At 41.0% G+C, this 27,153-nt stretch overlaps 3 protein-coding genes across 8 annotated transcripts; all 3 read left to right on the top strand.

Moving 5' to 3' along the window:
- Window positions 1–669: 669 nt before the first annotated feature.
- Window positions 670–14,455, top strand: LOC118222940 (calpain-5-like). Its single transcript, XM_035408887.1, has 13 exons — window positions 670–1,717; window positions 4,408–4,573; window positions 6,171–6,302; window positions 6,430–6,641; window positions 6,913–7,105; window positions 7,389–7,582; window positions 8,237–8,314; window positions 8,512–8,965; window positions 9,917–10,039; window positions 10,386–10,582; window positions 10,987–11,105; window positions 11,281–11,417; window positions 11,731–14,455. The coding sequence occupies exons 2-13, from the start codon at window positions 4,409–4,411 to the stop codon at window positions 11,905–11,907; spliced, it is 2,181 nt and encodes a 726-aa protein (XP_035264778.1). The 5' UTR covers window positions 670–1,717; window position 4,408; the 3' UTR covers window positions 11,908–14,455.
- LOC118222941 (transmembrane protein 272-like) lies at window positions 12,495–16,955 on the top strand. 3 transcript variants are annotated; one of them, XM_035408889.1, is made up of 5 exons: window positions 12,495–12,573; window positions 15,487–15,573; window positions 15,820–15,870; window positions 15,978–16,184; window positions 16,552–16,955. In XM_035408889.1, exons 2-5 carry the CDS (start codon window positions 15,507–15,509, stop codon window positions 16,755–16,757), a joined length of 531 nt encoding a protein of 176 aa, XP_035264780.1. In that variant the 5' UTR covers window positions 12,495–12,573; window positions 15,487–15,506; the 3' UTR covers window positions 16,758–16,955. The 3 variants fall into 3 exon arrangements, with proteins under 3 accessions (XP_035264780.1, XP_035264779.1, XP_035264781.1); XM_035408888.1 differs by lacking the exon at window positions 12,495–12,573 and adding an exon at window positions 12,999–13,114; XM_035408890.1 differs by lacking the exons at window positions 12,495–12,573; window positions 15,820–15,870 and adding an exon at window positions 12,999–13,114.
- Window positions 16,956–19,114: 2,159 nt separating this feature from the next.
- On the top strand, window positions 19,115–27,039 carry zgc:103586. 4 transcript variants are annotated; one of them, XR_004764365.1, is made up of 6 exons: window positions 19,115–21,307; window positions 22,413–22,478; window positions 22,622–22,672; window positions 23,239–23,439; window positions 23,665–25,113; window positions 25,607–25,727. XR_004764365.1 is itself a non-coding variant. In XM_035408892.1 (5 exons), the coding sequence occupies exons 2-5, from the start codon at window positions 22,454–22,456 to the stop codon at window positions 23,883–23,885; spliced, it is 498 nt and encodes a 165-aa protein (XP_035264783.1). In that variant the 5' UTR covers window positions 21,283–21,307; window positions 22,413–22,453; the 3' UTR covers window positions 23,886–24,594. The 4 variants fall into 4 exon arrangements, 3 of the variants coding, with proteins under 3 accessions (XP_035264783.1, XP_035264782.1, XP_035264784.1); XM_035408892.1 differs by lacking the exon at window positions 25,607–25,727 and having other exon boundaries at window positions 21,283–21,307; window positions 23,665–24,594; XM_035408891.1 differs by lacking the exons at window positions 19,115–21,307; window positions 25,607–25,727 and adding an exon at window positions 21,321–21,404 and having other exon boundaries at window positions 23,665–24,594.
- The last annotated feature ends 114 nt before the right edge of the window (window positions 27,040–27,153 follow it).

Raw genomic sequence — 27,153 nt, 5'->3', positions numbered from 1 at the left:
ACGTTTCCACTTCACAATTACAGCACTTACAGTTGACTGGGGCAGCTCTAGCAGGGCAAAAATTGGACAAACTAATTTATTGGAAAGGTAGTAATACCATGAAAGTGCCACATTGAAAGTCACTCTTTAGTACGACCCATTCTACTGCCAATGTTTGTCAATGGAAATTGCATGGCTGTATGCTTTATTTTATGCACGTGTTAGCAATGGGCATGGCTGAAAAAGGTGAAATCACTTATTAGATGGGGTGTCCACATACTTTTGGAAAAGTAGTGTGTGTGACAAAATTCATGTGGTTTCACGGAGTCCAGCTGAGAATACAGAGATTACGGAGTGGAAATTTGAACACGCCCACATTCCTCATTGGAATGTAAATGTAATCCTGTCACAATTTAAGCAGATACAGACTAATGGAATGTGAGCTGAGTGCCTTCACACATATCAGACTTAATGCTAGCCATATGTAATATATATGCTGTAGATATGCTTTAAGATGTGCATTTGCCTGAAATTAGTCTGGGAGACTGGAAATGAAGGAGTTAACAGAGTTTTTTTTTTCTCGAGAGGATTCAGGTGTCAGCGACACGCGCTAAATGACAACAGATATGCTGAGAGTGAGGTAGAGAGGGGAGGGGGGGGCTTGTATGTCTCAGGGGGAAGGGGGAAGGAGGAGCGCTGAGAGAGGGACAGTCATCAAGGAAGCAGCAGAAGTTGGGCCCACTGCTTGGAGCAAAAGGGCTGAAAAGAGAGAGAGAGGACGGGCCAAAACACAACGGCACTGAGGGAGGCACGGAAGCCAGAGACAGAGGGAAGCATTTCTCACGCACACGCACACACGCTCACACACACACGCTCCAGAGGGCAGTGGTAAAAGCATATTGGTTTTCTGTGTGTGTGTTTGTGCATGGTGAGCAGCTAGTTTTATGTTACTTAAGTACAGCTTTACTTGACCACAGTGTGTTGCTCATAGTCTGTGAGAAGTAACTGCTAGTTATTTGTGCGAGTCTGTCAGTGTGTAAGCATGGGATTGATCATGCAACCCCTATACTAGCATGTGTTTGGGGGCATGCGGCAGCCTTTGTGAATCGTAACCAGTGTGTTTGTGTCATTAATTGTCTGTTATGTTGCTATGTGGGGATAGTCCTTTGTCTGTTGGGAGGATGAGGTTACACCAGCACACAGATAAAGAACTCTCCTGATATTACTCCGCGCATACTGTCACATGACGCTGCACATTGTTTTACCGAGGCAGACACGCACACGCAATGCCACTTGCTATCGCACACACACCCTGTCACACAATGCCTCCCTGTTACGTTGAGACACATGCTATCACGCACGGTCACATACATTGAAATTTAAGCTCACGGGGGTGGGTACAGAGGTGCGTGCAGAGACAAATATACTGATGTGTACAACAGACATGTAGACACGTGCAGTGCAGGCTTACAAACAAAAACAGGAATGAATTTAACATTATCACCGGTGCTTATGTTGAACGTGCAAAAACATTGCCCCAAGGACCATAGCATGTCAAGTGTGAAGCTCCATCTAAAGGCCTCAACTAGGCATGTGAGATGAGTGAACAGCTTTCTTAATCGAGGACTGCAGAAGGGACTGTATTAATGACCTGGAGGAACCTTACACTGGATTCACCTGAGTTCTTGGACTTCTCTGCCACATAGAGAAAAGCTGACTCACGGGCTGTCACTAAGAGGTAGGTGGCTATCTTGCTTCAGATCTGTTGCTATATCTCGTTTCTGATACGTGGTTAGAGGTGTAACAAGGATAGGATTGTTTATACAATTTCACATCTGTTTTCCCACATTCTGACATTATATAAAATACATAATAACCATGGATCATTTTTTTGCTAATTAACTAAACAGATCATTACATTACATTACATTACAGGCATTTGGCAGACGCTCTTATCCAGAGCGACGTACAACAAAGTGTATAAGTGTATAAAGATCACTGAACATTTTAATTTATATTTGCATTGCAGTTGAAATGTACTGTGTATGTGCTCTTATATACATTGTATACTCCTTATAGATTATGCTGTACACATACTGCATAAGTATATATATAGTAAAAAGAGATATTCAATAAAGCAAACACTATTGTGAAAGTATCAATGTCACTGTCTTGTAGTATGGTGGGCATTGGCCTCGTTTATACTTTATTATGTTTAATGGCAAATGTGTGGTACAAATTTCTCACTTAAGATTTTCAGGACATCATCTTAATTTTGATTCCAAATTAGAGCTTGAGAAATAAGTATGGCATATTCAGTGCTCCTTTATACAGAGTGCAGAGCTGTGTAAATTTCCAAGTGGAAGGCAATTTATGGTCAGAAGTAGCAGTACTTAATGCTGACAATTGGAGAAACCAATTCAAAGGAAGAGAATGTTTTAAACATTTAGCAATTTCCTTTGGGGTTTTGATTTCTTAATAACCTCAAATAAGGATGAATGTAGTCATTGGACTATTACATCTATTCAATAGGAACATATTGCATATTGTTTAGCTCTATTCTGCACTATAGAAAACACATTTGCATTGAAACTGTTTTAAAATTTTTTTATTTTTTTATTTTTATTTCATCTTCATATTCAAACGACGACTGAAGACCCACCTCTTCAGGCTGCACCTCTCCCCATTTTATTTTTTTATTTTTATTTCATCTTCATATTCAAACGACGACTGAAGACCCACCTCTTCAGGCTGCACCTCTCCCCATCCCTTCCCCCCCTGTAAATGACTAAACTTAGGGTTGTAACTAGGCAGCTGTTTAATAGGTGACTTAGTTGATGCGCCAGTCTTAACGACTACTTGTATTTTTATTTATTTTTATTTTTCCATAGATTGCGTTGTTGCCGTTCTCGTTGTTAGTGTTAATCAGTTTAACCACCAGGGTCCAGGTTGAACTATGCGGTTGTTCCCTGTACTTGGACCGGTACTTCTCTCTAGGGGTTTCGTCATACTTGTTCCTGGTTATGGTTATACACTTTGTTGTACGTCGCTCTGGATAAGAGCGTCTGCCAAATGCCTGTAATGTAATGTAATGTAATATTATTTGCATTTAAATTTCTGCTTGTTTTGGGTGTAGATTTAGAATATGTAATCTCACTCTGGCAAATAGTTAGTGTTTCTAAACATAACATTTTCCGCAGTATTTGTTCCTTGGATATCCTTGAGTTTCTTTGAATATACACATCTTATCTTAACTATGTAGCCAGGATAACAGGAACAGATCATGGACCTGAGCTTAAGTAGTTTCATTTTTCTGCTGATGCTATACATTCATCCAGGAAAAATATCTGAGTTTTTAACATGGATGATAAGAACATGGTCATCTGAATTTCAGTTTAAGTGCAGCAAGTGTCTGAGACAATTACACTGTAATTCTAGTCTGGGAGTCACACATTCTGTTTGAATTGTTTAAAGGAGTTTCTTGTTTTGGGAGGTGGTGTTACTGTTTCAGCTTACAGACAGGTAAATTATAGAAGATAGCATTAGCCTCTGTGGCATTCGTATACACACCCACACAGCGTACGTTGCATATACAGGCACCAAGTGCACAGAAATACAGCTGCACTAACAGCAGTGCTTACTAATGCACCGCTGATACACAGTGCATGCGCATACTCTGCTGGCACATGCAGTGACACAGAATCACCCTGGGTCACACACTCTGACGCATTCAGCTGGCTGACACTGGGCCCTCTGCCCACGCTAGCTCTAATGGCAAAATCTCTCTCTCCTCTGTCACTCTCTCATTCTCCTGTTATTCCTCTCCATACCCTTTTCTAATCTCTACCTCTTACCTTGCTGCCAGGACTAATGTGTGTCATTAACCGTGTCTAAGTCTGGTCATCTCACAGTTAACACTAGAAAACCCAGGATTGACCTTCTCACCTTTGTGCTGTTCACTACCTGGCGGTTTTGCAACTTTTTGGTTGGTCTTTTTTTTGGGGGGGGGGGGGGGGGGGGGGTTCTTTTCAAAATGTATTTCAAGTTTACACAGTAACAAAAGGAACAAAGAAAACAAAAACAGCTCAAGAAACAAGAAACAACAGAAATATATAATTCTTGGTGGTTGCAGTTGTGAGAGTGATGCCAAAACTCAAGATGTTATATGTGTAGTGCTGTTTTGGTCATTTTTCACTGGAGACATGTTTAATTACTTTGTTCTCTCAATGGTGTGGTATGCTGATGACTACAGCAGGAACACTATGAAATTTTCATTTCACTGAGAGAACCACATAGTCCAATAAGAATGGAGCAAGTCTGGGTAGTCTGTCTAGTTTTGGGCGAATTAAGTGTAGTCTAGCTTTGTTGTGATATTGTTTGTCTTTGGCCTTTATTTCCATTAAATCTCACTCTCCCTGTGGTTTGCAGAATGCCGGAGCGAGTTTGTCTGTTCCAGGGACAGTGTTACTACCAGCTGAAACGTGCCTGTCTACGTCGGGGTGTTCTCTTCCAGGACCCCCACTTCCTCCCCTCTGCCCAGTCCCTTTTCTACCGCCGCTGTCCCCCACCTGGCCTCACCTGGAAGAGACCTAGGGTGAGACACTATGAGAGAAATGGGGGAAAATTTATTAAATGGGTGCTGGAAAATTGATAGACTGATGAACTACCTCACACATACAGTACACACAGAGAATGTATTCTCTGTGTGATGTCACCAAGAAGGCACAGAAGGCCCGTTTGTAATCACTAAGCATAATATCAACTTAGCAAAGAAAGAATGAATGAAAGCAGGAAAGAAATTGCTTTAATAAATGTATTTAATGCACATAATATTCCTGAAAAGGCAATAAAGGCATTCAATTTATTTATATCTTACACTCACTTGTGCACACACACACTGGCACACTCACAATCATGCACACAGGCCCACTCGAACACACGTCTGATTCTGACAGGTTTAAACTAGGAGGACTTCTTCATGGGTTCATGACCTTTCCCAATGCGATTCCTTTCTCCCTTCGGTGCAACAGTCTAATTCAAGGTATCCACTCAGCAAGCTTATTAAAGATGTTCATTACAGGCCTTTCTAATTAAGGAGAGGCGTCTCTCTCACTATTCAGTGTAACCAAATCCTGAGCAAAGTGTGTATGTCGCGTGTGTGGATTTGAGAGGGGGCATTACCACAGTATCGATGTGTTTGCCTGAGATATATAAAAACAACGCTGATTGCTATAGCACATGTTCGACCAGTGTGAGGCAGATATATTGGTTGGATGTATTTATGGGCATTTACTATTCATGAGAAGCAACTTAACTATGCAAGGTATTTGTCACGGTGTGCACTGGGCAGGGTGGATGAATGCATGTGCAGGGTCATTAAGGAAGGTTCTGTAGCTGTAGTTTTCACATCACTACCAGAACCAGATTGTTTATTGGGACAGTGTTAAGGTGTGCTCTCCACTAGGGAGCGTACTCTATGTAACTAACTTAGCTTACTTTACTTAGTAACTTAGTAAAGGTTTGCATACCACGTCCCATCTTCCTTACGTGTCATTTTAACTGCTCTCCTGATCGGAGTTGGTCGAATGACAGGATGACATGACCTTTCTCTCTACACATGTATGTGCTGGCACACGCCCTACTGGACTGAGAACGTCCTGTTCATACCTGTTATACTGCTTTTGTCTCCTGTCAAGTTGAACTCCACACTGGACACAAATAGAAGGGAAAAAAGAACTGTTGCTCTCAAACCATTATAAAAGTGTGATTGCTGATCTGAATATGTGTCTATCTATCTGTGTGAGGGAAGAGGAAGGGTTGGAGGTGGATGTCTGAACTCGCACCACTGTAACCCGAGACTGAGAGATGCAGAGAGAGGGCAGCCAAGGGTCAAAACACAGATCAACAGCTCCAAGAAAACAACATGCTTTCACCGCATACTTTCAAATTCAATTATAAATATACATTATAAATCATTCAACCAAATCAATCGCATAGCAAAGTATTCCTTGAAAATAACTCAGTATGCTATGTTTACCTACAACTGGCTTCCACTAGTTTCTGAAAAGAAACAGAATACTCCGCAGGCACTCAGGTTTGTTTCAGTGGCTACCTATACCTCTCTCTCTCTATCTCTCACTCTCTCTCTCTCTCTTTTTCTCACACACAATCTCTCTCTCTCTCTCTCCCAGGAACTCTGTAAAGACCCTAGGCTCTTTGTTGATGGCATCAGCTCTAGAGACCTACACCAGGGCAGTCTGGGCAATTGCTGGATGGTGGCAGCTACATCATGCCTAGCTACTGAGCCCTCACTCTGGAAGCAGGTCAATTTTACCTTGTCTTTTTAAAGTATTTTCTAAAAGACATCACTCATTCAAATTGTTTAATTGATTATAGATTACCGGAAAACACAATCATCTGTAACATGACCTCAATGGCCTCTCCACCCAGGTGATTCCAGATCACAAGGAGCAGGAGTGGAACCCCAAACGGCCGGACCTGTACTCCGGCATATTCCACTTCCGCTTCTGGCGCCTGGGCTGCTGGACCGACGTGGTCATCGATGACCGCCTCCCGACCGGCCAGGACGGGGCGCTGCTGTTCTGCCGCTCTGGCTCCCCTCGCGAGTTCTGGAGTGCCCTGCTGGAGAAGGCTTACGCCAAGTGAGAGGGCTTCAGGAACGCCGACCAATATGCTACACTGAATTTAAAAGTGCTGTTGGGAGACTGAATAACTTTTGGTGCAGTTATGTAGACACTGACTTTCAGTGCCGATTATTGATATTGTGCACTTTGCCTCAAGAGCATGTGACTAAACACTAGTGAGATCCTGGAGCTGTAAATTGTGCTGTGTCTTTGGTGCGCATGGAATCCACTCATTCATTCCAGCTTACTCCACCCTCCTGTTCTCACCTTTCCTTCTTATTACCCCCAGACTCAATGGCTGCTATGAGGCCCTGGAGGGGGGCAATACTGCCGAGGCACTGGTGGATTTCACTGGGGGGGTGTCCGAGCCCATCAGTCTGGACAGGGAGATTCTGACCCACCATTCTGACCAGAGGAGAGCGCTGTTCCAGACTCTGGCCCGTGCGCACACCCGCCGAGCTCTCATCACCTGCTACATTCGGGTCAGAACCACACAGGGGCACTGGGGTTGGTGGGGCTGAGGAAGGTAGTGGACTTGTGTGTCATATATGGGACGAAATATATTGTCTGTACACAGCTAATATACTATTCATTTCCGCTGCTGCTTATTTCATGTTAAGTCACTGAGCTGGTCCAATTCCACTTCTTATTAATCTGTATTAATCTGTAACTCACTTCTGGACGTCACTGGCATTGAGACGTCACTGGCATTGAGAAGCCTGTCTGCTCTGCCTCTCCATTCTGCGCTGCCCCCGTCCTTCTCAGCCTGCGGAGGGGGAAATGGTGGAGTCGGTTCTGGACTGCGGACTTGTACGGGGTCACGCTTACGGCATCACGGCGGTGCGGAAGATGCGCCTCGGGGAGCAGCTGCTTGGTGTGTGCGGGGCGTCCCGCGTCCAAATGGTGCGTATGCGGAATCCCTGGGGTACAACCGACTGGACAGGAGCATGGAGCCAGGGGTGAGCATGGAGTTCAGTAAGCATTCTTGGCACTTCTGTTTCTGGTGCTTGGGCTTCCGTGTAGCATAATGGTTAGGGAACTGGGCTTGTGACTCATAGGTTGCCGATTCGATTCCCTGGTAGGACACAGCCATTGATCCCTTGAGAAAGATACTTAACCTGAATTGCTTCAGTATATATCCAGCTGTATAAATGGGTGCAATGTAAAAGATGCTAAAAAGTTGTGTAAGTTGCTCTGGGTAAGAGCATCTGCAACGTCTGATATCCGTCTGTTAAATAAAGCAGTATGTGTGTGCGTAAAGCTCCACAATCTATTCTTTTCTAATATCAACTCTTTCAATAAGACCTGGGACTTGCTTTTACAAATATTCTGACTTTCCTGGTCTAGAGATGGGTAACTCTTGCTTCTGCGGAATATTGCCATGGAATATCTGATTAGCATTTTAAATATACATGTTTATGTATGTGTAGAGATCAATACAGCTAATATCACCTTATTGTTCCAACTTCATGACACATTTTTCAGTACACTTAGAATAGGATTCTATTTTATATCATCCATGTTTATTATTTCACACACTTACTGTTATATTCCCATTCTGTCTCCTCAGGTGTAGTATAGTAACTTGCCTCACTGTATGCTGTACACCATAGGTCACATCAGTGGCAGCAGGTGGGTCGCAGTGAGAGGGAGAAGATGGGCCTCACAGTGAGAGACGTCGGGGAGTTCTGGTAAGTTGTCAATCAGACAGATTCTAACTGCTACAGTATGCACTGAACATTTGCTTTTAATAAGTACTTTTTGGAATACATATTTCTAAATGTGTACATATCTGATCTTGTGTGTGTGTGCATGCACGGGTGCATATGTTTGTCTACATGCATGTGCATGTGTGTGTCTGTGCCTGTGTGTCATGTGCTTGGGTCAGGATGGAGTTTGAGGACTTCTGCCACTACTTCACGGACGTGGTGGTGTGCCGGTTGGCAGAGCGGGCTCTGCTGTGGCCCAGCTCCCACTGGAGAGAGGTGCGGTGCTCTGGGGAGTGGGCAGCAACACCTGGGAAACCACCGGGGAGCATCCCCCTACTCAGCGGGCTGAGCAAACAGGAGGACCAGAGGGGCTTGACCAGGGAAGCAGAGCGAGGCCCAAAGGGTGACAGGAAAGAAGATCAACTGGGGAAGAGGCAGAGGGATGGGACACTGTGGGGACAAAGAGACAAGGCTGGTGGAGGGAAGGGAGGTGAGAAGATCGCAAGGAAGGAGGAGCAGGAGAGCAACTTCAGGGATGGGTTAAGGGGCATGCGGTGGGATGGACAAGTGGACAAGAATAGCAGGTGTGGGGGCTGCATCAACCACCGAGACACCTTCCTGTATAACCCCCAGGTAAGACATAAAAAATACTTTGGCAAGGTACTTAAACACACAACGCTGACTGATGCACATATTTTATATAAAGATTGACAGTCAAGACTGGGCCCACTGGCAGACACACTGTTCTTGCTGCTATGTTTGGCATAAATATCCTTGGTATTCTCATTTCTATTCCTAAATCTCAACACAGAGTGAAAATAGATGCGAGACAGCTATTTTGGGGCTGTTTATTTGGGAAACACCATGCTATTCAGTCTAGTAAGCAGTTAAAGTTGTTGCCACAGCAGGGGTGCACCCAATAGGCTAATTTACTTCGGGTAAAAAAATCCCGGCCATCTTTACCTCCTTCCAAGGAAAGTAGTACCTAGGGGTGACCTTGGAAGTAGAAGCGATAGCTACATATATTTAGTCTTCCCAATTTACAAATGTTGAAATTTGCTTTTCTGTCTTTGGTCAATTGATAAATTGTGTTGAATAGCTTTAGCTGAATAAACTGATTTGTACAATCAAGGATTACACTCAGTTATTTCCTGTGGACAGGGATATTTCCAGAAATGGAATGGTGAAAACATCATTGATTTGAGATGCCTCCCTATATTTCCAAATACCTTGTATTCAATGCAATATAAATGTTAAAACTAGCACTATAGCTCAATAAGCCCATTTTATCAAATTAACCCAGAAGAAATTTTTGCTTCTTGTATCTGCAGTGTTTGTCCTTGCATACTGTAAATGTAACGCAATTTTGATAATGTCATGTTACAGGGGTCCTTAACTTACAAAGACGGTGAGTCTTGCACTGCTCCTATATGTTTCAGTTTTACCTCAGACTAGATTTAATGTTAGTCTGAGGTAAAACACTACGATATACAGTGCAGACACAAAGGGATGCTACATTGCCCACACAAAATCTCTCTTAGTTTTAGCTAGTGTGAGTGAATGTGATCAAAGCCCCTCTCTCAGTTCATGTTTGAGGTGCGGGGGGAGGGGGATGAGGTGCTGATCTGCCTGCAGCAGGAGGACCGGAGAATACGAAGAAGAGAAGGAGGCGGGGAGAACCTGCCCATTGGTTTCGAAGTGCTGAGGGTAAGTTACAGAGACACTGGGGCTTTGTGTACAGTGCAGGGATCAAGCCCAGGTCCAGTATCTCTGGTGTTGGAGGCCTACAGTGTTTCTTGGTTTCAAGCTTTTCCCTGAGAGCCTTATCAATCCCATCTGCATCATCGTTTTATCCTCCCCCACCAGCAGTGCAAGCGAATAGTGAATCAGTGACATGATTAAGAGTAAACGAGCAAGAGTGAGCCAGGCAGTAAATGATCAGAGAATGAACCAGTGTGTGTATTATGAGTCAGTGAGTCAGAGGGGCAATGAGTGTGACGTGGGGGAGTATGCACCTGGAATCACTGTGATGGATAAACACCTCCTCCCTCAGGTGGAGGTGAACCGGATGACCCGGGTACATTGTGTGGGGGAACAGGCTGCCAGCTCTGTGTACATGGACTCCCGCAGTGTGGCTCTGAGGGTGACCCTGGGGCCTGGCCGCTACACCCTCTTACCTACCACTTTCCAGCCAGGGTCCACAGGGAGGTTCCTGCTGAGGGTCTTCTCCCACTCCCATGTCCACTTGAGGTGAGAAAATCACTCTCGACTCATAATGATGGTACAGGGATTTCGGTTTCAAAGTTTTCTTCACCGACAATGTCTTACTTTTCTCAGTGACACTATGTCAGTGATACAATGACATTGTCGGTGAAGAAAACATTGAAACTGCCACCCAACAACCCACACACAAACACATTAACACTTATGTGCACATATGTTCACACCACTTTCCTTTCTGTTTCCTCTGTTTCTGTAATACCTCTATTACTCTCCTCACTGCTATTCTCACCTTTGACTTCTTCTTTTAATTAGTTCTCCATCCCACTACCAGCTCTTTGCACTTGGTCTCCCAGTCTCACCGTCTCTGTTTCCATCATTCTGCACCCATTCCACCCCTCTTCCTGGACACAATTTATGTTGTTCTCTCTCAGGGAGCTAAAGGAGGATTTACCGCCCCCCTCAATCTGGCAGTGCTGCATACCCCAGCCATGTATGGTGACCACAGTCCACCTGCGCCGAGCTTCTGGCCTGGGTCAGCCCAAACAGACAGGTAACACTCACTAGGTGCACATGAGCCAACTGAACATCTGCTGGGAAGCTCTGCGATCTGGACATTTAAAACAGCAAATGCTAAACATTTGCTTCTGTAATCCCTCTTTCTCCATCGTGTTTTGTGTTTGATCCCTGTGTATATTTTCTGCATTGCCCCTTCCATTGTCCTGCAGCCCCAGATGTGTATGCTGTCATTCGATGTGAGAACGACACTATAAGAACACGTATATTCAAGCAGGACAGTAATCCTGAGTTCAATACTAAAGCCATTTTCTACAGACGGCAACCAGACACACACGTTTACATTGAGGTTAGTCCCACCCCTGAAGCATTGCATTGGGGGGAAGGACTGCTTGGCCAATTCATTTTGCCAGATCATAATTACACTGTCTTGCTCTGTGTGTGTAGTATTTTGTATTGTAGTATGTGAATCAGTGTGCCTGTGTTTGGAATAAGGGCATGTGCTTTAAACCCTTTTGGTGGCCTAGAGCTCATATTTGCTTGCATAGACATTACAGTTTTTGCCAGATCATAATGACACTGTCCTAAACTCTCTCTCTCTCTCTCTCTCTCACACCCCTGTCTTTTTCTGTGTGTGGGTGTGCGTGTGTTGTGCCCTGTAGCTGTGGTGTCGTGGCTGGCTATGGGACACTCTCCTGGGTGGAGCACGACTACAAACTGGAGATATTGAGAGGGGACGTAGCCGGGTGATTGATCTGCAAAGTGGCCAGTCTCGCTCAGTGTCTCGAGGATGCATCTATGTGGAGACCTCTTCCAGTCAGTGTTTGACTGATCTGTGACTGGCTGCTGCGGGCCTGTGAAATATGGATGTGGATATTTTTTTTTCAGTGAAGACTTATTTGCTCGCTGGGATGGGCTCCAGCACCCTCCGCGACCCTGACCAGGATAAGCGGGTATAGATAAAGGATGAATGGATGGCTGGACATATTTGCTGATGTGACAATGCAGGGACAATGCACTATTAGACATTCTTGGCATGAAAATGCAGCCCTGTGGATGTAATTAATCTAACAGATTTTTGAGCCTTCGGTGCAGCTGGGACTAAATGGCAGATGTCAGAGAGAAATATAAGGATGAAAAACATTTCAATCCATAAAACCGAATTTCAGTGCTATGGTATTTTTTCAGTCATACGAATATTCAATATTATGGATAGTTAAAAAGAGAATACACAAGCTTTAAATTATTAATATGAGTCGGGATATGATATGGGTCGGATTTTTGAGGCAGAAGCATCGCTACATCTGAACACTGCTTACACAGTGGGCCTAGCCATCCCCATACACACTGCCTCATCAATAAAACATCTGCCAGGTTCAGCGAAGTGAAACAAAGTACTAATTCCTGTTCTTTTTTTCTTTTTCTTTTTTACATCTCCCTCTGCTGGTCAGACAAAAAGAAACATCACTATCACAGGTTCTTCCTTATTCGCATCCAATCATTGGGTATGGATCATTTAGCCTACTTTCTGGGTTACTGTTTCAGTTTTCGCTAATATTTCCAATTGGCTCAGGCTTTGTGTGCGATAAAGGATATTTCAGATATTTAGATAAGTTTCTAACGACCTATCGATTTTACAATGGCAGCATGGCATTCGGGGTTTTAGGGTCTAAAACAATGAGTAACTCCAAAGTACGTGCGTTGTTTTATGCTGTCGGTTTTCTTTTTTGCTAATTGCTTTCCATACAACAATAATCGTAGTTCTAAAGCCAATGTATTTACCTTGCGACTTCACGCTTGCATAATGGTATAGTTCTGTGTAACACCAAATCCAAATCGCGCCATGGGTTATCTCCTGCATCAGTAGCCTACAATAAACGCCCAGAGAAAGTTTAGGATATGCTCGTGTGACAGCAGCTGGATCGTTGCAACAGCGCTGCTCCGCTAAAACTTCTGCCCCTAAATTTATTTTTCGTCTTCTTGCGGAAATAAAACGCATAGGCTATATTGTAAGTCAGTTTTTTCAAGAAAGTGCTTCCACATCAGGTAAGATTCGTTATATTCGCATACTGACATTCCATTTGGGATATTCAAATATTTAAATTCGTGCGTGTAACAGTTTTCTTACGGTAAGTTATCCATGAGTCGATTACTGTAGGCTTAATGTAATTAATGTAGCCATCATGTGCTAACCTCAAAGCGAACGCGTAAACAAAATTTCACAGGCAATTATGGTTAAGCGTTATTTCCTAGCAAATAAATAATAAAAATCACATAACGATATAGCCTATTAACTACTGAATACCCGTATTCATTATGATTTAGGTCTAATCAGTCTACCCCTTGTATACCATAACTTAGCCTATCCTTAAAATATTATTTTCTTCAACCACAGGCCTTAACCTTTGCAGTGAACCCAGTAGATGTAGGCTACGAAGTAGGCAGATATTCGGTCCTCTACGTTTAACTTTTCGACAGTCAGTAGCCTACAAATGCCACTGCGTGTAGTTCCCCTCTTTTTAAAAAGGAAAAGTTGAATTAAAAAGAGAAATTCTGGAATCCAGACATTGCTAATACCGACTGTGGCTTGGTCAGTAACCCTAGGCTACGGGAGGGCAATGCATTGGTGCACATGCACAGCGAGATTCAGTTGGCCAGTACGATCGTTTCTTTCACTCCCCAGCGACCACCGCTGGGCAATCAGGCATCGATGATCTGCTTGATCTACCTGCAGACGAAATATCTTTCTCTAAGCTGTTTCTATAAACCATACAGTTCTCTGGTGTAAGAAGCTGAAGTTCTGGGCTGTGGTGTGACAAGAAGCAGCAGCTTGACATCACATCTTTTTGAGGAGAACGTGCTTGTCTATGCTCTTCCTTCAGTAACTGATAGCACCGTTTTTAGCTATAAGTGAATATGTGGCTAATGAAGAAAAAACAAAATAGGGTTTAAAAGTGTTTAAAAATAAGATACATTTTGATCAATATTTTTTACAAAGTGACAAATTCATATTATGTTGATGGGTTGAATATTAAAATCCCATTCACAGCAAACCTAAACCCAATAAGATACAAGTAAGTTAGTCAATATGAAGCTCATTGCAGATGTGATACAATGTGAATTCTATGTTTTAAAAGCAGTGTGTAGTCTTTTGTGCACACATGTTGCCTTGACACGCAAGTTAACCATTTTGACCATTCTGATTAGGCAAATAAAAATCCAAACAGTGTGTTATATTTCTGACCAAGGCCTGTTGCCTACTGTATGCATTACTCCCAGGATGCCTGCATTTAGAATTTTGGACCTATCAGATGGAACTGATCTGTTTTTAAGGATAATGTTTGTTTTGCTTACCATCTTTTCAATAAACACTGAAATATGCTCACACTTGTTAGCAAGGACTGAATATCTTTCTGTGATTTAGGCTATCTGGTACGAATCTGTGAACCGGCAAATTATGCAGGAACTGATAACCTGCATTAATATTGCTTACAATAATATTCAGAGTATGTATAAGTGTTTGTCATGTACATCACATCAAATTATTGGTTATTGGTGTTTATTATGTGGTCATTAAATTATTACTAAGATTGTAAAATTTAGTGTTTCCCTGTTTCAAAACTGGATCCAAAATATTCTTGCAAATATGTATTTCAAACATATTGTTTAAGCTACTTAGTGCAAAAGGGCTTCCTACTGTACTACTGTACCTAGTGCTGAAGTGACGTGTCTGTTGCAATGCTCTGCTGCCACCCACCTTACCTCTTACTGGCTCTGATCACTGGCCATAATCTTCTGTTGAAAGGCTGCCATTGTAATGATGTCTGTTAAACTGCAGCATGCAAAGTAGGCTAATCTACAACTAGATTGCTTGCTTTGTATGGACAGTTTTTTTGTAACTAGCAGCGACTTATCAGTTCTATAATACTGGGACTTTTTTGGTTTGTGGGTCCGGTTTTTGTATTTTTCTTTATTTTTGTATTTATGAATTTTACTGCTCAGATGCACAGATGACATGGTCATTACAGTTGGATTCAGCTTGCATATATTCTCATGCATTTTCTCATGCAAGCATGTAAGTTATTGATAATAGCTGCTCTGGTACCTTCACTCTGAACAGTTATTTCTCAAAAATGTGCATGCACAGTATTCATACATCATGGAGCCACATTGCAAATGGGTAATAAATGTTGTAGATAATAATGTCAACCTAAATAGAACAAATTTATAGGACAGGAGGCAGTATCCCATGGTGGTAGTAGATGGAGGTAGAGAGTTAAGAAGTCATTTATTCACATTTTTCAATGTGTGAATTATAGAATGCTACCACAAAAAGACACCACAGGCAGCATGAACCAGCACTCCATCAGAGCATGCTACAAGCCTTGTTTTTAAAAAGTGTTCTGTATCCCTTGCAGATCTCTTCATACCAGTCACCATGGATAGCGGGAGAGATCTGCTGCAGAACATGCAAAATCCCCCACAAGTCAGCACACCTGTATTAGGTATGTGCACTCTAACACAATACCAGTACTCATACCTACATCCAATACTCAAATATTTTGGGTGGGGCAGATGGGGTCTACTTCATGTCAGAAAAAAGAAGCCACAGGATCACTATAATGACGATTATATCAATACACCAAGGACCACACTTATCCACTAGAGGGCCATTGTGAACAATATTTATGGAAAATTGAAAACTGATTCTGACTCAATCATTTCTCTTCATCTTCTTGTTCACCCTATAGCATTCTCCAAAATTTTAATGTGTGCTTTACCCATCACACAGATCGCCATAGGCAAGTACCAACTTCAATATAAATGTATAAATGTTTTCTTACTGGGATAAACAAAAATGCTAAACGTGCTGTGACATTCCCCCACCCTTCTCACCCTTCACACACAGGAGCTGTGTACCTGAAGGACTGCCCCCAACAGCACTATATCCCCATCTACCTACTGGTGTTGGGGGCATTTGCTCTGGTGCTCGGGGTCCTGTCCTGTCTACCCTGCACACGGGAGCCTGTGGACGGGGGCCAGAGCACCCTCAGCACCCTCTGCAATGTCTGGAACTCTATGGTGTCCTTCTTCCTCTTCTGCTGGTTCATAGCTGGTGAGACTCAGCATGAGGGGAATGGGGGAGGTGGAGGGTGGGCAGGGTCAATACAGAAAGGAGGGCTTGGAGATTCTGTAAAAGAGGGAGAAGCAGGGCATGGATGAGGCTGAGAAGGACATTGAAGAAGAAGAGACAGGTTATGATATTGGCTGCCTCTTGCAGGTGGACAGTAGAGCAGGGACCTTATATAGTAAAATCACTCATTACTGATGTTTCTCCAAGAAAGAGAGAACTGCATAGAGCAAATTAAGGCAGCCTATATCCAACAGGACATTTTCACCCTCTTTCATATCCATGAAGTTCTTTATTTCATCTTACCTTTGACTGAACTCCTAAAATGCTTACCTGCTTTTCTTCTCTGCAGGAAATGTGTGGATCTACTCCATCTACCCTGCAAACTATAATCAGACCCAGCCCCACACAGCATACTGTAATAAGACACTGTACCTGTTTGCTTTCTGGATTACCACAGTGGTTTACATGTTGTTTGCATTGTGCTGCTGTGCACTTATCTGCATGTGTCTGTGTAGGAAGGCTGGGCCCAACATGGGATACAGCAGAGATGCATGAGACAGAGAGGGGGCCCCTGTCCTTTAGCCCACTTTCTGTTGCTTATCATTCTGTTGAACTCTCCAAAGGACCCAGCCCTGTGTACAGTAATTAGTTCTTCATCCCCTCCAGACCATCCCTCTCCCTTTATTATTTTCATTCATGGATCACCCACCAATGTTTCTTATTCTCATTAAACTATGTCTCCACTTTGTTTCATCTGATTCTTCTGTCACATTGCCGCAATTTTTTTCCACGGTCCTCTCTCTAAGGAAAAATACCTAATTTTGTAGTCAATTAGAAAAGAAGCTTAACCCCTTAAAGATTGCAGTCCTCTGTACCAGTCTCAACTAAAGATTACACATGAGATGAAAGACAAATTGTTTTTTGTGAATGCATTTTGCTGCATGGTTACTACATAATTGGACACACAATGATCCAAGGTAGACTATTTAAATTGTTTTTCTTTTTTTGAGCTCATTTTTTATTTTCTCATTGTAAATCACATACGTGCAAAAACCACACTGATTATTTGAGAAGCGACTAAGTATACATGTATAGTGTAAAGATCTTGAATATACTATTATTCAATAGTAATGCCAAATGAAAAAGACAAATGAATAGAAAAATAATATAGACAACTTCAAATAAATGAATGAGTAAAAAAAAGAATGAAAAATAATGAAATAAAAACATAATAGTAATAATAAGATAATAATAGATATATGCAAAAAAAATTGGGTAAGGGGAAGGGGATCCCTGTATTATGTCATCCAGACAAGGTGTCCATTACCGACCCCATCTTTGACTGAATTTGAATTTGTAGTGATAGGTTCCCAGTTTTATTTAGTATGTATATATATATATATATATATATATATATATATACCTCTATGTCTAGCACATCTGTAGTGTGTCTCCGTATAACACCTCTAGTGTCTGCGGCAAGGATGTCACCTTCTTATGCTAAATGGCTGCGAGGGTTCCCAGGAAGGGACAAGACCATTTGTCTCCGGCCCGCCATTTAACTCAACCTTTTGATATGTATGACTGCAAACTGTATACCTAGACACCACACAGCGTGATCGGCAGAGATTCTCTCAGCGCAGCGCCCGAAAGTGCTGGGTCTGTCTCTCCCTTGCGCATTGTTCTTCATCGTCCTGCAGTTGACTCCACGAATAACTTACCACCTTCATTAGTCGTTGATTTTCCTTGGTGCAATTTGGAAGTGACTCCTGTTCTGTATTTTAAGAAATAGTTACGTGGACAGGACTTTGATGTAATAACTGATAATGAGTTTGTCTTTTAATGTTAACGTCATTGTAATGTGGTAGTGCTAGCAGTATTAACAGAGTACGCGAGAGCGTCAATCTGTTCAGTAACGTCTGCGTGCTGAATTAGAGCACGGCAGCGTTTCGGACCACGTCGGGTCCTCGACGCTGAGAAACGCGTCGGTTTAGTAACGCGTGTCGGTATTTGACAGAAGGACACGTTCGAGCCACGTCGGGGTCACGGGCGAAGTAGCGTCCACCTTCCTTAGTAACGTCTACGTGCTGGGTGAAGTCACGTAGCGTTTCGGACCACGTCGGGTCCACTACGCCAAGAAGAGCGTCTGTTTAGTAACGTGTGTCGGTATTTGACAGAAGAACACGTTTCGAGCCACGTCGGGCTCAAGGGCGAAGTAGCGTCCACCTTCCTTAAACAGTAACGTGTGTCGGTATTTGACAGAAGGACACGTTTCGAGCCACGTCGGGCTGAAGTTGCGTCCACTTTCATTAAGCTGTTTAGTAACGTGTGTGTCGGGAGTGGACATAAAAACACGTTTCGGTTCGGAACCATCAGACGAGGGAGCGTCTGTTTAATAACTTGTTGGACAGGTTTAGGTGTTGCTGGCTTTTGGGGCATGCTGGTTGCTGTTAGCCTAAGTGTTTCGGAGTAACACTGCGAATTGTGAAAAACTGGGCTGCGTGCCAAAGTGTGTGCAAGAAGAGAACCTTGGTTGTTTACCAATGCGAGAGAAAGTGCTCCGTTTGCTTGTTCTGAGCTCAATTTGTGTCATGTGACCGGAAACTTTAGGTGCGTTGGTTGAAGTGCGTGAATGCAGAATAACGTATTGTTGTGTTAGGCCTACGTGATATGTTTGTTATATGAAGTGTACACAATATAGTCGACAGAATATATAACCTAAGTAATATAATAGAATGATCATAGATAGTATTATAAACTGATTGAGGTTCCGGTCTAATAGCCTAAGGACTGCGGATACTATATGAAATAATGGAGTAAGGTTAAAAAGAAGTAATGATAAAATAGTAACACACATAGGAATGTCTCCTATATTCTGTGTAATATGATAAAGTACAAGACATACATACTTTACTTGCCCTTAGCAACTCTCTTACACACAGGGATGTAGCTACAGACAAGTATTTTATACCCGTGTACTAGCTGTGAATAATGACTAATCTAAAGATCTCTGCAGAGTTATCAATTGTGGGGTCTAAAAATGGTGAAAGAGAGGTTAAGTGAAGAGGTTAGGAAGCATGCTATGTATTCTCTGCTAGGGAACCAGGTGAGAATGGGCCTTTAGAGATACGCTGATGTATTTAGCTTTAGCTTATTCAGGGAATGAATTGAGTAGAGACAGTGGTGATTTCTTGACTGTGGTAATTGATGGTAGTCTTCCCATGTTTAGAAACAAAGCTGGAGAAATTGGTTAAGCTTTGAGAGATTGTAGTGATCTATTGGGCATGGGCTGCATATATTTTACGAAATAGCATAAGGACGTGGACACCATAAGCCCCTAAATATTCTTAATTTATGAGCCCAAGATAAGGGAGTAACAATAGATAAATAAATAAATAAATAAAAAAGGTAGCACACATATGATTGACCCCTAGTGGCAGATCCTAACACCATTCTTTCTACTGTTTCTTATGTAAAATACACGCTGAGCAATGTTGGCTTCAAGCTGACACTGAGGTAATGGATCTTTTTTACTTCTCAAAGTAGCATCTTGCATGAGACTTTCGTTAATACCGTGAATGTACCTGTGGGTGATCTGTGGGGTTACCAAGGGCAATCGAGGCCGTGTAAATACGCTAGAGATGGAGGAACTAGTATATAGCATTGAAGGGTTCAAGTACGTGTGAAAGATGGAAGTAAAATACGGAAGTATTGAACAGAAGAGAAGGGTTTTGGTGCAAGGTAGTATACTGCCTTTACTGCAGTACTGTGAGAGACACTGAGGACCTTGCTCAAACACGGCAGGAAGTTAGGCACTGGAAAGCCAGTGAGATTTACAGGGAAATTGCAAATAGGGATTTGGCAGAAACGTGTTTGAAAATGCTTGTATGTGGAGAATTGAGGATTTAAGCATAAGGATTTTAAATGACTTGTGACATTTGAGCTTATGGGTGAATAGGAGACTCCTGACTAGTGCAGGAACCCCCAATACAAAATGGGGGACTGGTACAAGAAACTAACTAATCAATTCAAACTAACTAATCATTTGTTCTCCATTTTAGGATAAGACTGGGTGACGTAGCCACCAGCGGTGCGCCTCTCTGTGAAAGCGGGACCGAGTAATTAACACCGAATAATTAACATTTGCTTCCACCCTTTCGACACATGAGGACTCCTGGTGATTAGTGTATTGGTGGGGAATTGCATGTAATGGGTGACCGTTTAGGTGAATATTGCAGGCTTGTGTCCTAAGTGTCTTTCACAGGATCACAGAACTGGACCTGACCCGGCGGAGGACAAAGAAGAAACATGCCTGGTTGAACCTGGAGACAAGGTCCTGGTGTTCTAAAGTTGCTTAGGATTTCTCTCTCAAGAATTTTAACTAGTGACAAGCTGAACTTCAGAGCAAATTTCCTCCCAGTTCCTACGCCAGGTGAAGTTTGTTTTATCATTTACATTTTATATAGAGAGTACATTTTCTAACCACAATGTGTTTAAATTCATCAATAAACTGTGATGAGTCATCAGGAAACTTCAGCCTGCTGCAACTTCCCCTTTGACCATAACACTTAGCTTGAGATAATGTGGGAAATAACTGAGTTACAAAAGCTGATTTTATGAAATCCCAAAGTGTCTTTTAGTATATTTTTATGCCTGTTTGCAGGAAATTGCATCTTTATTATAGTTTTTTGGGTGAGAACCCCCCAGACCCTCTGCTCTATATTTTTTCGATGTGCCTCCATTATGTTTTTATGTTCATCATAACATCCCTGCCTGTGTCATATTCTTATTTTGCTGTAACAGTGACACTGCATAGCTTATTAGTAAACAGACCGTTACCATTAGTTATTTTAAAGAAAAACATTATAACCATGAAGTTACTATGGTGTGTGCGTGTGTGTGCGTGCGTGTGTGTGATAAAAAGTGAAGATTCATTCAACCGCTCACTGTTTTATTATATTTTAGTTCACTCAGAAGTGTTTTCTTTCAACAGAATATTGAGAAAAGTGCTTGTTCAACTTGTATGGGGACTAGGGGAAGTTATCTATTCTGCAATAACGGAACTGAAAGTCCTGGTGTGTCAACTTGAAAAGAAATTATGATTTGTAAGTATTGTGTAAATCAGGATTTCCGGTGGTTGCCCTCATTTGGTTGCTGTTGGCTGTTTTTGTCGCATTTGGACATCTCCATTCTTCAGGGCAGGTAGAATAACCCTCTTAATTTTATACTTTTTGTGGTGAACAGCTTATATGTTGATATCAACTCAGCAAGTTACCAGAATGTGTCCACGTCTGAATATTTTGTCTGGAATGAATGCCTTAAAGCCTGATTTACACTTCGTCGCACGAACATTTCGACTAGTGCATTTACACTTCGGCGAAGGGCTGTGGATGGGTTCACTTGTGTGTAGTAGCGATACACCAAACTGCTGATGTTTACGTCTGTGAAAACTGAGAAATATGGGAGGAATAAATGATACACCCGAAAATAATGACGTATCACGTATCCCTGACAATTAATAAAAATGAATCCAACCATAACATAACAAAATTCTGTAAGATGAAAAGTTGAAAACACTGATTTTTTGGCATGCTTCACTTCGAAAGGGTCGTGCTTTAACGGTGTCTGCAATTAATGGCTGTGATGTTATATGTTCTGAATGGTTTATAGACCTCAGTGAACTTGACTTGAACTTTAGTATGTATTGCCAGATGTACTACCTCTTTCAAAAGGAAGCCTCCCTTCCCATTTGAAAGAGGAATAATTCAAGAACTCCTGGTGAAATGCTAAGAAAGTAACCGTGAAGATGGACTGTATACATGTTCTTTAACGGATTAACAAGTGTCATGACTGCAAGTGTTTATTTGTTTTTTGTTTCGTTTTTTGTTTTTGTATGCAGCAACATGGCAGAAAAAAATAAAAATTTATTTTTCCTTTGCATTCCACTAATATTTAAATGGGCATCTAAATCATAACATGTGAATTTGATAATATGGTAATGATTTGTGTCACCAACAGTAAAAAAAAAGCTACAATGGGCTATACTTTATAAAGTATTTCTATTATATATATATATATATATATATATATATATATATATATATATATATATATATATATATATATATATATATATATATATATATATATATATGTATATATATATAGGCTTTATTTTTCCTCATCCTGCTGTTTCTATTTTCATTTAAGACTCACATTGTTTCACTACTGGCCTGGAGGTGTGATGAAAGATGGATCTTGAATTGGCGGGACTCAGTAAGTTAGTGTCAGTGTGCGTGTGAGAGAGTGGGAGATGGTTAACTGACACAGTTAATTGTCAGTGACTGCTAAGGTCATGTTGAATCCAGGACAGTGAGAATGAAATCAAGGTGTGCTTTGATTCTCTTTTGTTTTTACAGTTGCACTCCTATTTCTTTCTTATGTATTGCCCTTTACGCTTGGACTTACGGGTGAGTTCATAAGTTTATTTATAGCTTATATGTATAATGGTCTGTGTTCCCCGAAAAAACCAGATTTACATTTTTAGAAAAAAAAAATACATTTAAAAATTCATATACATTTTAGGATTTGGCAAAATAAATGTTTAAAAAATATTAATACAGTTGAGGGTTCTAGCTTAAAGGCATATTTCACATTCTTTTTCAAATGATTTTTTTTTTTCAAATGACCCAGATTGATTCACCTCAGTCTTTAATTTGATCAGTTATATAATTTTGAATCAATTACAACTGGTGTCCACACACCAACTGGGACAACCGAAAACACTCTAGAAATGAAATAATTCAAACTTCAAAAAGTAAACTATCCTTGTGCAAGACTTAACTAAGCATTAGGCTTCGCAATATAGCAAAAAAAAAAAAAGAAAAAATCTTAAAATACACCAGGCAGATGCATGTTTTAAAACTGTCAGACATCAGGATGTCCAGCCATTTTTAGGGGTCTGGGGGCTGTGTACTCTGTGTATGACTTCTCTATAAACTGTGTCCCTCATAATCTGCCATCACTCTAACCCTAGGGGCTCTCCACCTTGATGAGTGTCCCCAGCAGCCCTATATCCCTATCTATCTGGGTGTTGGTGGACTGCTCGCTGTGGCTGCTCAACTGCCCTATCTGAAATGTTGTGAGCGGCGGACAGATGAGAGACCTGCGCTTCGCTCCCTTCTCAAAGTCTACAAAGCTCTGATCTTCCTAGTCCTGTTCGGCTGGTTTATTACTGGTGAGATAATAATGCCACTATACAGTATTCCTTTGTGTCATAATAAAATTAATACTTGATTTGAGACACAGTAAAATGTTCATTATTCAATGTTAATAACTCTGTTGGACTCAATATGCATTTCCCTTTTTTATATTCATATGAAATATTGTCACTAATTGGATATTACATGGATGTTCAATGACTCAAACTAATAACCCTCCTTTCAATTTGATCTATTTATAGGTAGTGTGTGGGTTTACTCCATATACCCTCCAAACTACGACTCCTCTGGTACTGTGTACTGTGCAAAAACACTGTACCTGGTTGCTTTCTGGTTCACAAATATATGTTACATCTTCATCGCCATGGGCTTGGCCTTTGGACTTTACTTCTACCTGAAGAATGGTTGTGACCTGAACATCTGCTCCTTTTTCAGATCCCGTTCCTATACTCCCTTAACTTAACCACATATTGAATCATGCTCTTACAATATTGCTGTGACATTGGGCCAAGTTATTGCTACATCACGAGAATATTATGTGTTATGGTACAATTGGAACAAGTCAAACTGACTACGTCCAAAGGGGTTTTTGTTGACTCTCAATAGAAACTGTCTCAATTGTTAGATACACAGTGTGTAATGATGTTACAATGCTGGGGAAGCTTCCTTCTAGGGACACAAAACATGGGCATTGTTCAGACTTAGACCTTTGGAAATTAACTGAGTAACCTTCCAAAAGAAGCCAATGAGTTTTAGTAATATATGATGTAATATTACATCCTAATATCTTAAATTACAATTAAGTGGATGTGTCGATAAAAGGGAAATAGCAATATTATCTGATCACCCCTTTCTCTAGTGATGCTTAATGTTAATGGATGGAAGAAAATAATTGCGCTTGTTCTAGTAATGAGTAGAAAATGTGTACAATCATAATTAAGATTCACATGTACAAAATGTATAAAAATGGACCCATATGTTTATGTGAATTAAGAATTTTAAGTTCTTTTCATTTTCTGTTTACAACAAACGCAAATTGTAACCTGGACTCTCGTTCGCGAACTACTGAATTTTTGAAATGTTTTGCCGAGTGACTATTCTATCTGCGTACAGTTTAGTAACCTATTAGGGCATGCACAATAAAAAAATTTAAACAGTTTGACGAACCAAAATTTTTATTGTGATCTGTGTTCTCTTAACGGTAGCCAACATTAATTCTGTGTATTCTATATTTTCCCTTCTGACTTTACACTCCATAATAGGCCTACGTATACAGCACGAACTTCTCCGGAGTGGAAAAATTATGGTCGTTTTAACAATATTTTACGGTAAATACAAGCAGTTTTCCAGAATGTCATTGGTGATACATAAAAAGGCAGTACTAATCTGGAAACGACAGAAAAGCTACCGATGAAGGGGCGCTCTCGTTCCATCTCGCTGTTTCTATGTTGAGCAGAATAAAACACTGTAAATCGAGTCTAAATGCGCAGACGCACAATTAACCAATGGTATCGTCAGATAACTGAATCGCAGGTATCCGCGCAACATGCATACAGCCTAATTTACTAGACCCTATGACCAGGGGTTGAACCGTTCTGTGGGTTGAATGATCTTGATTTTACTTACAAATACCGAAAGAAAAAACAAAGACGTGAAGGACATTGCATTGTCTTTACAGAAATGACAGGCAAGTAAGCACGCTACTGTACTAAATCCTACTAATATTATTTGATTTATTACATCACGGTTTACCGTTCTTGTTGTTCCTCAGTGTATTAAAGTTCATTGAATATTTTACTTTTATTAACCGAGGTAATGCGTTTGGCGGTTTCGGTTAGAACTAAGCTGAACGCGAAATAATTAAGCTTCTTTTCAAAGACACACACACACACACACACACACACACACACACATATATATATATATATATATATATATATATGGAGAGAGAGAACTGATAGTAGCCTTATCATACATTCACATTACAAAAACCAGGCGCAGATGCAATGTTTCGAATGTTAAATTGTAAAATAAACAAACACGTTATCATTCGATTTTAAGGAAGGTAACTTCCTAGCCAAGCAAGAGTGGAATGTAATCTTTAGACCCACCGTCTACACATGAACATGTTTTCATTCTGTGTCTGTTTTGTCCACATGTTGACCATTTATACGTGACATGCAGAGACTACACTGGTAAAAGAACTGGTTTCGAAGTGCCTGCAGGCTCGGAATCTAGCATATTGTCCATACAGCCACTTTCCTGTAGGTGCTGCAATATTAACGACAGCGGGCGATATAGTCACAGGTAAGAAGATGTTTCCCAGTAGTATGGGTGTGTTTCACCATCAGTATTATAAAACGTGTATAGCGTTGCTTTACTTGTATGTGTGTATGACTGCTTTGCAGGCTGTAACGTGGAAAACGCTTCCTTTGGACTGACAGTGTGTGCAGAGAGGACAGCAATACAGAGAGCTGTGGCTGAGGGGCACAGGCATTTCACTGCTATTGCTGTCACCTGGTGAGAAGCGGCATGTAACAGTAAACACTGATGGCTTCATTAAATTATGGATGAAGCTGTATCTATTGGCATTCATTATTGAAGTTATATACTGTAAGCCTGCTTCTTTGATATAATGTTTTTAACTCTTGTGAAGTTTGATGTTTTTTACTGTTTAAAAAAAACTCTATTCTGTATCAGTGGATTTCATGAAAAAAATGAGAAAAGAATCAATTGGAACTGGTTTTACAGTCTCATTTTGTCTCTATTTCTCAGTGATATTAAAGACAGTTTTGTGGGACCCTGTGGAGCATGCCGACAAGTGCTGATGGAAGTGAGTACTCTACATCAATTATCACCTCAGTTACACCATTACATTCTTACAATGTTATTGTTTTTATTTGCTCTACTGTATGCACTTGGCCTCAACAGTTGTATGAACGGTGTATTATGAAGTTATTATTTTATTATTAATTTTTGCAGGGACAAATATGCTTCCCATTTCGTTACAAGAATCCTGACATGCACATAGCACATTTTATCTAACTGATTGATGTTTACATGTCAAAAGTATGCTATGCAAGCCCACTCTAATACTGAACTGGAACAGATTATAATATGTGTTAAAGATATGAGGTTCTACGAGGTTACCGCAGTAAATAAATAAATGGGAAATTCGACCACATTTAGAATGTTTTAGTATCTGTAGTTTTTAGTATTCTAGACTATTAGTGTAATGTCCTTTGGGTAGACAAATAAACAAAATGGCCTAGTTTTTATGACCTATCACCTACTATACAGACAATAAGTGTATTTTTGTGAGTAAAATCCACGTATAAATTAATCTGGATTAAATATGGTGGAGTGTCATGGATGATGACAAAGATGCAACAGTGAGTGTAGAGTAGTCAACTGACTCGGCATGTTCTCCCTTTCACTTTCTCATCTCAGTTTGGTTCAAATTGGGATGTCTACCTAACCAAGCCAGATGGTTCCTATAAGAAGACGAGCCTCCAAGAACTGCTGCCCTTGGCCTTTTCTCCTGCTCACCTTGAAAAGAATTGAAGGAATAACATAACTTTAGAAAAATCTATAATAAAAATGACAGTTTTCAACTCCTTCATTTACATTTATGTTCCATTATCCACCATACTTCAGTGAAAACTTCGTGCACACCAGGAACCATGAATGTTTGTAATCATAATATTTTTAGATAACAGTTTAAATGGAAA

This window comes from Anguilla anguilla, chromosome 3 (genome assembly GCF_013347855.1).
Source record: "Anguilla anguilla isolate fAngAng1 chromosome 3, fAngAng1.pri, whole genome shotgun sequence".
NCBI lineage: Eukaryota > Metazoa > Chordata > Actinopteri > Anguilliformes > Anguillidae > Anguilla > Anguilla anguilla.
The sequence above is the reverse complement of the archived record's forward strand: the minus strand, read 5'-3'. Positions and strand labels throughout refer to the sequence as shown.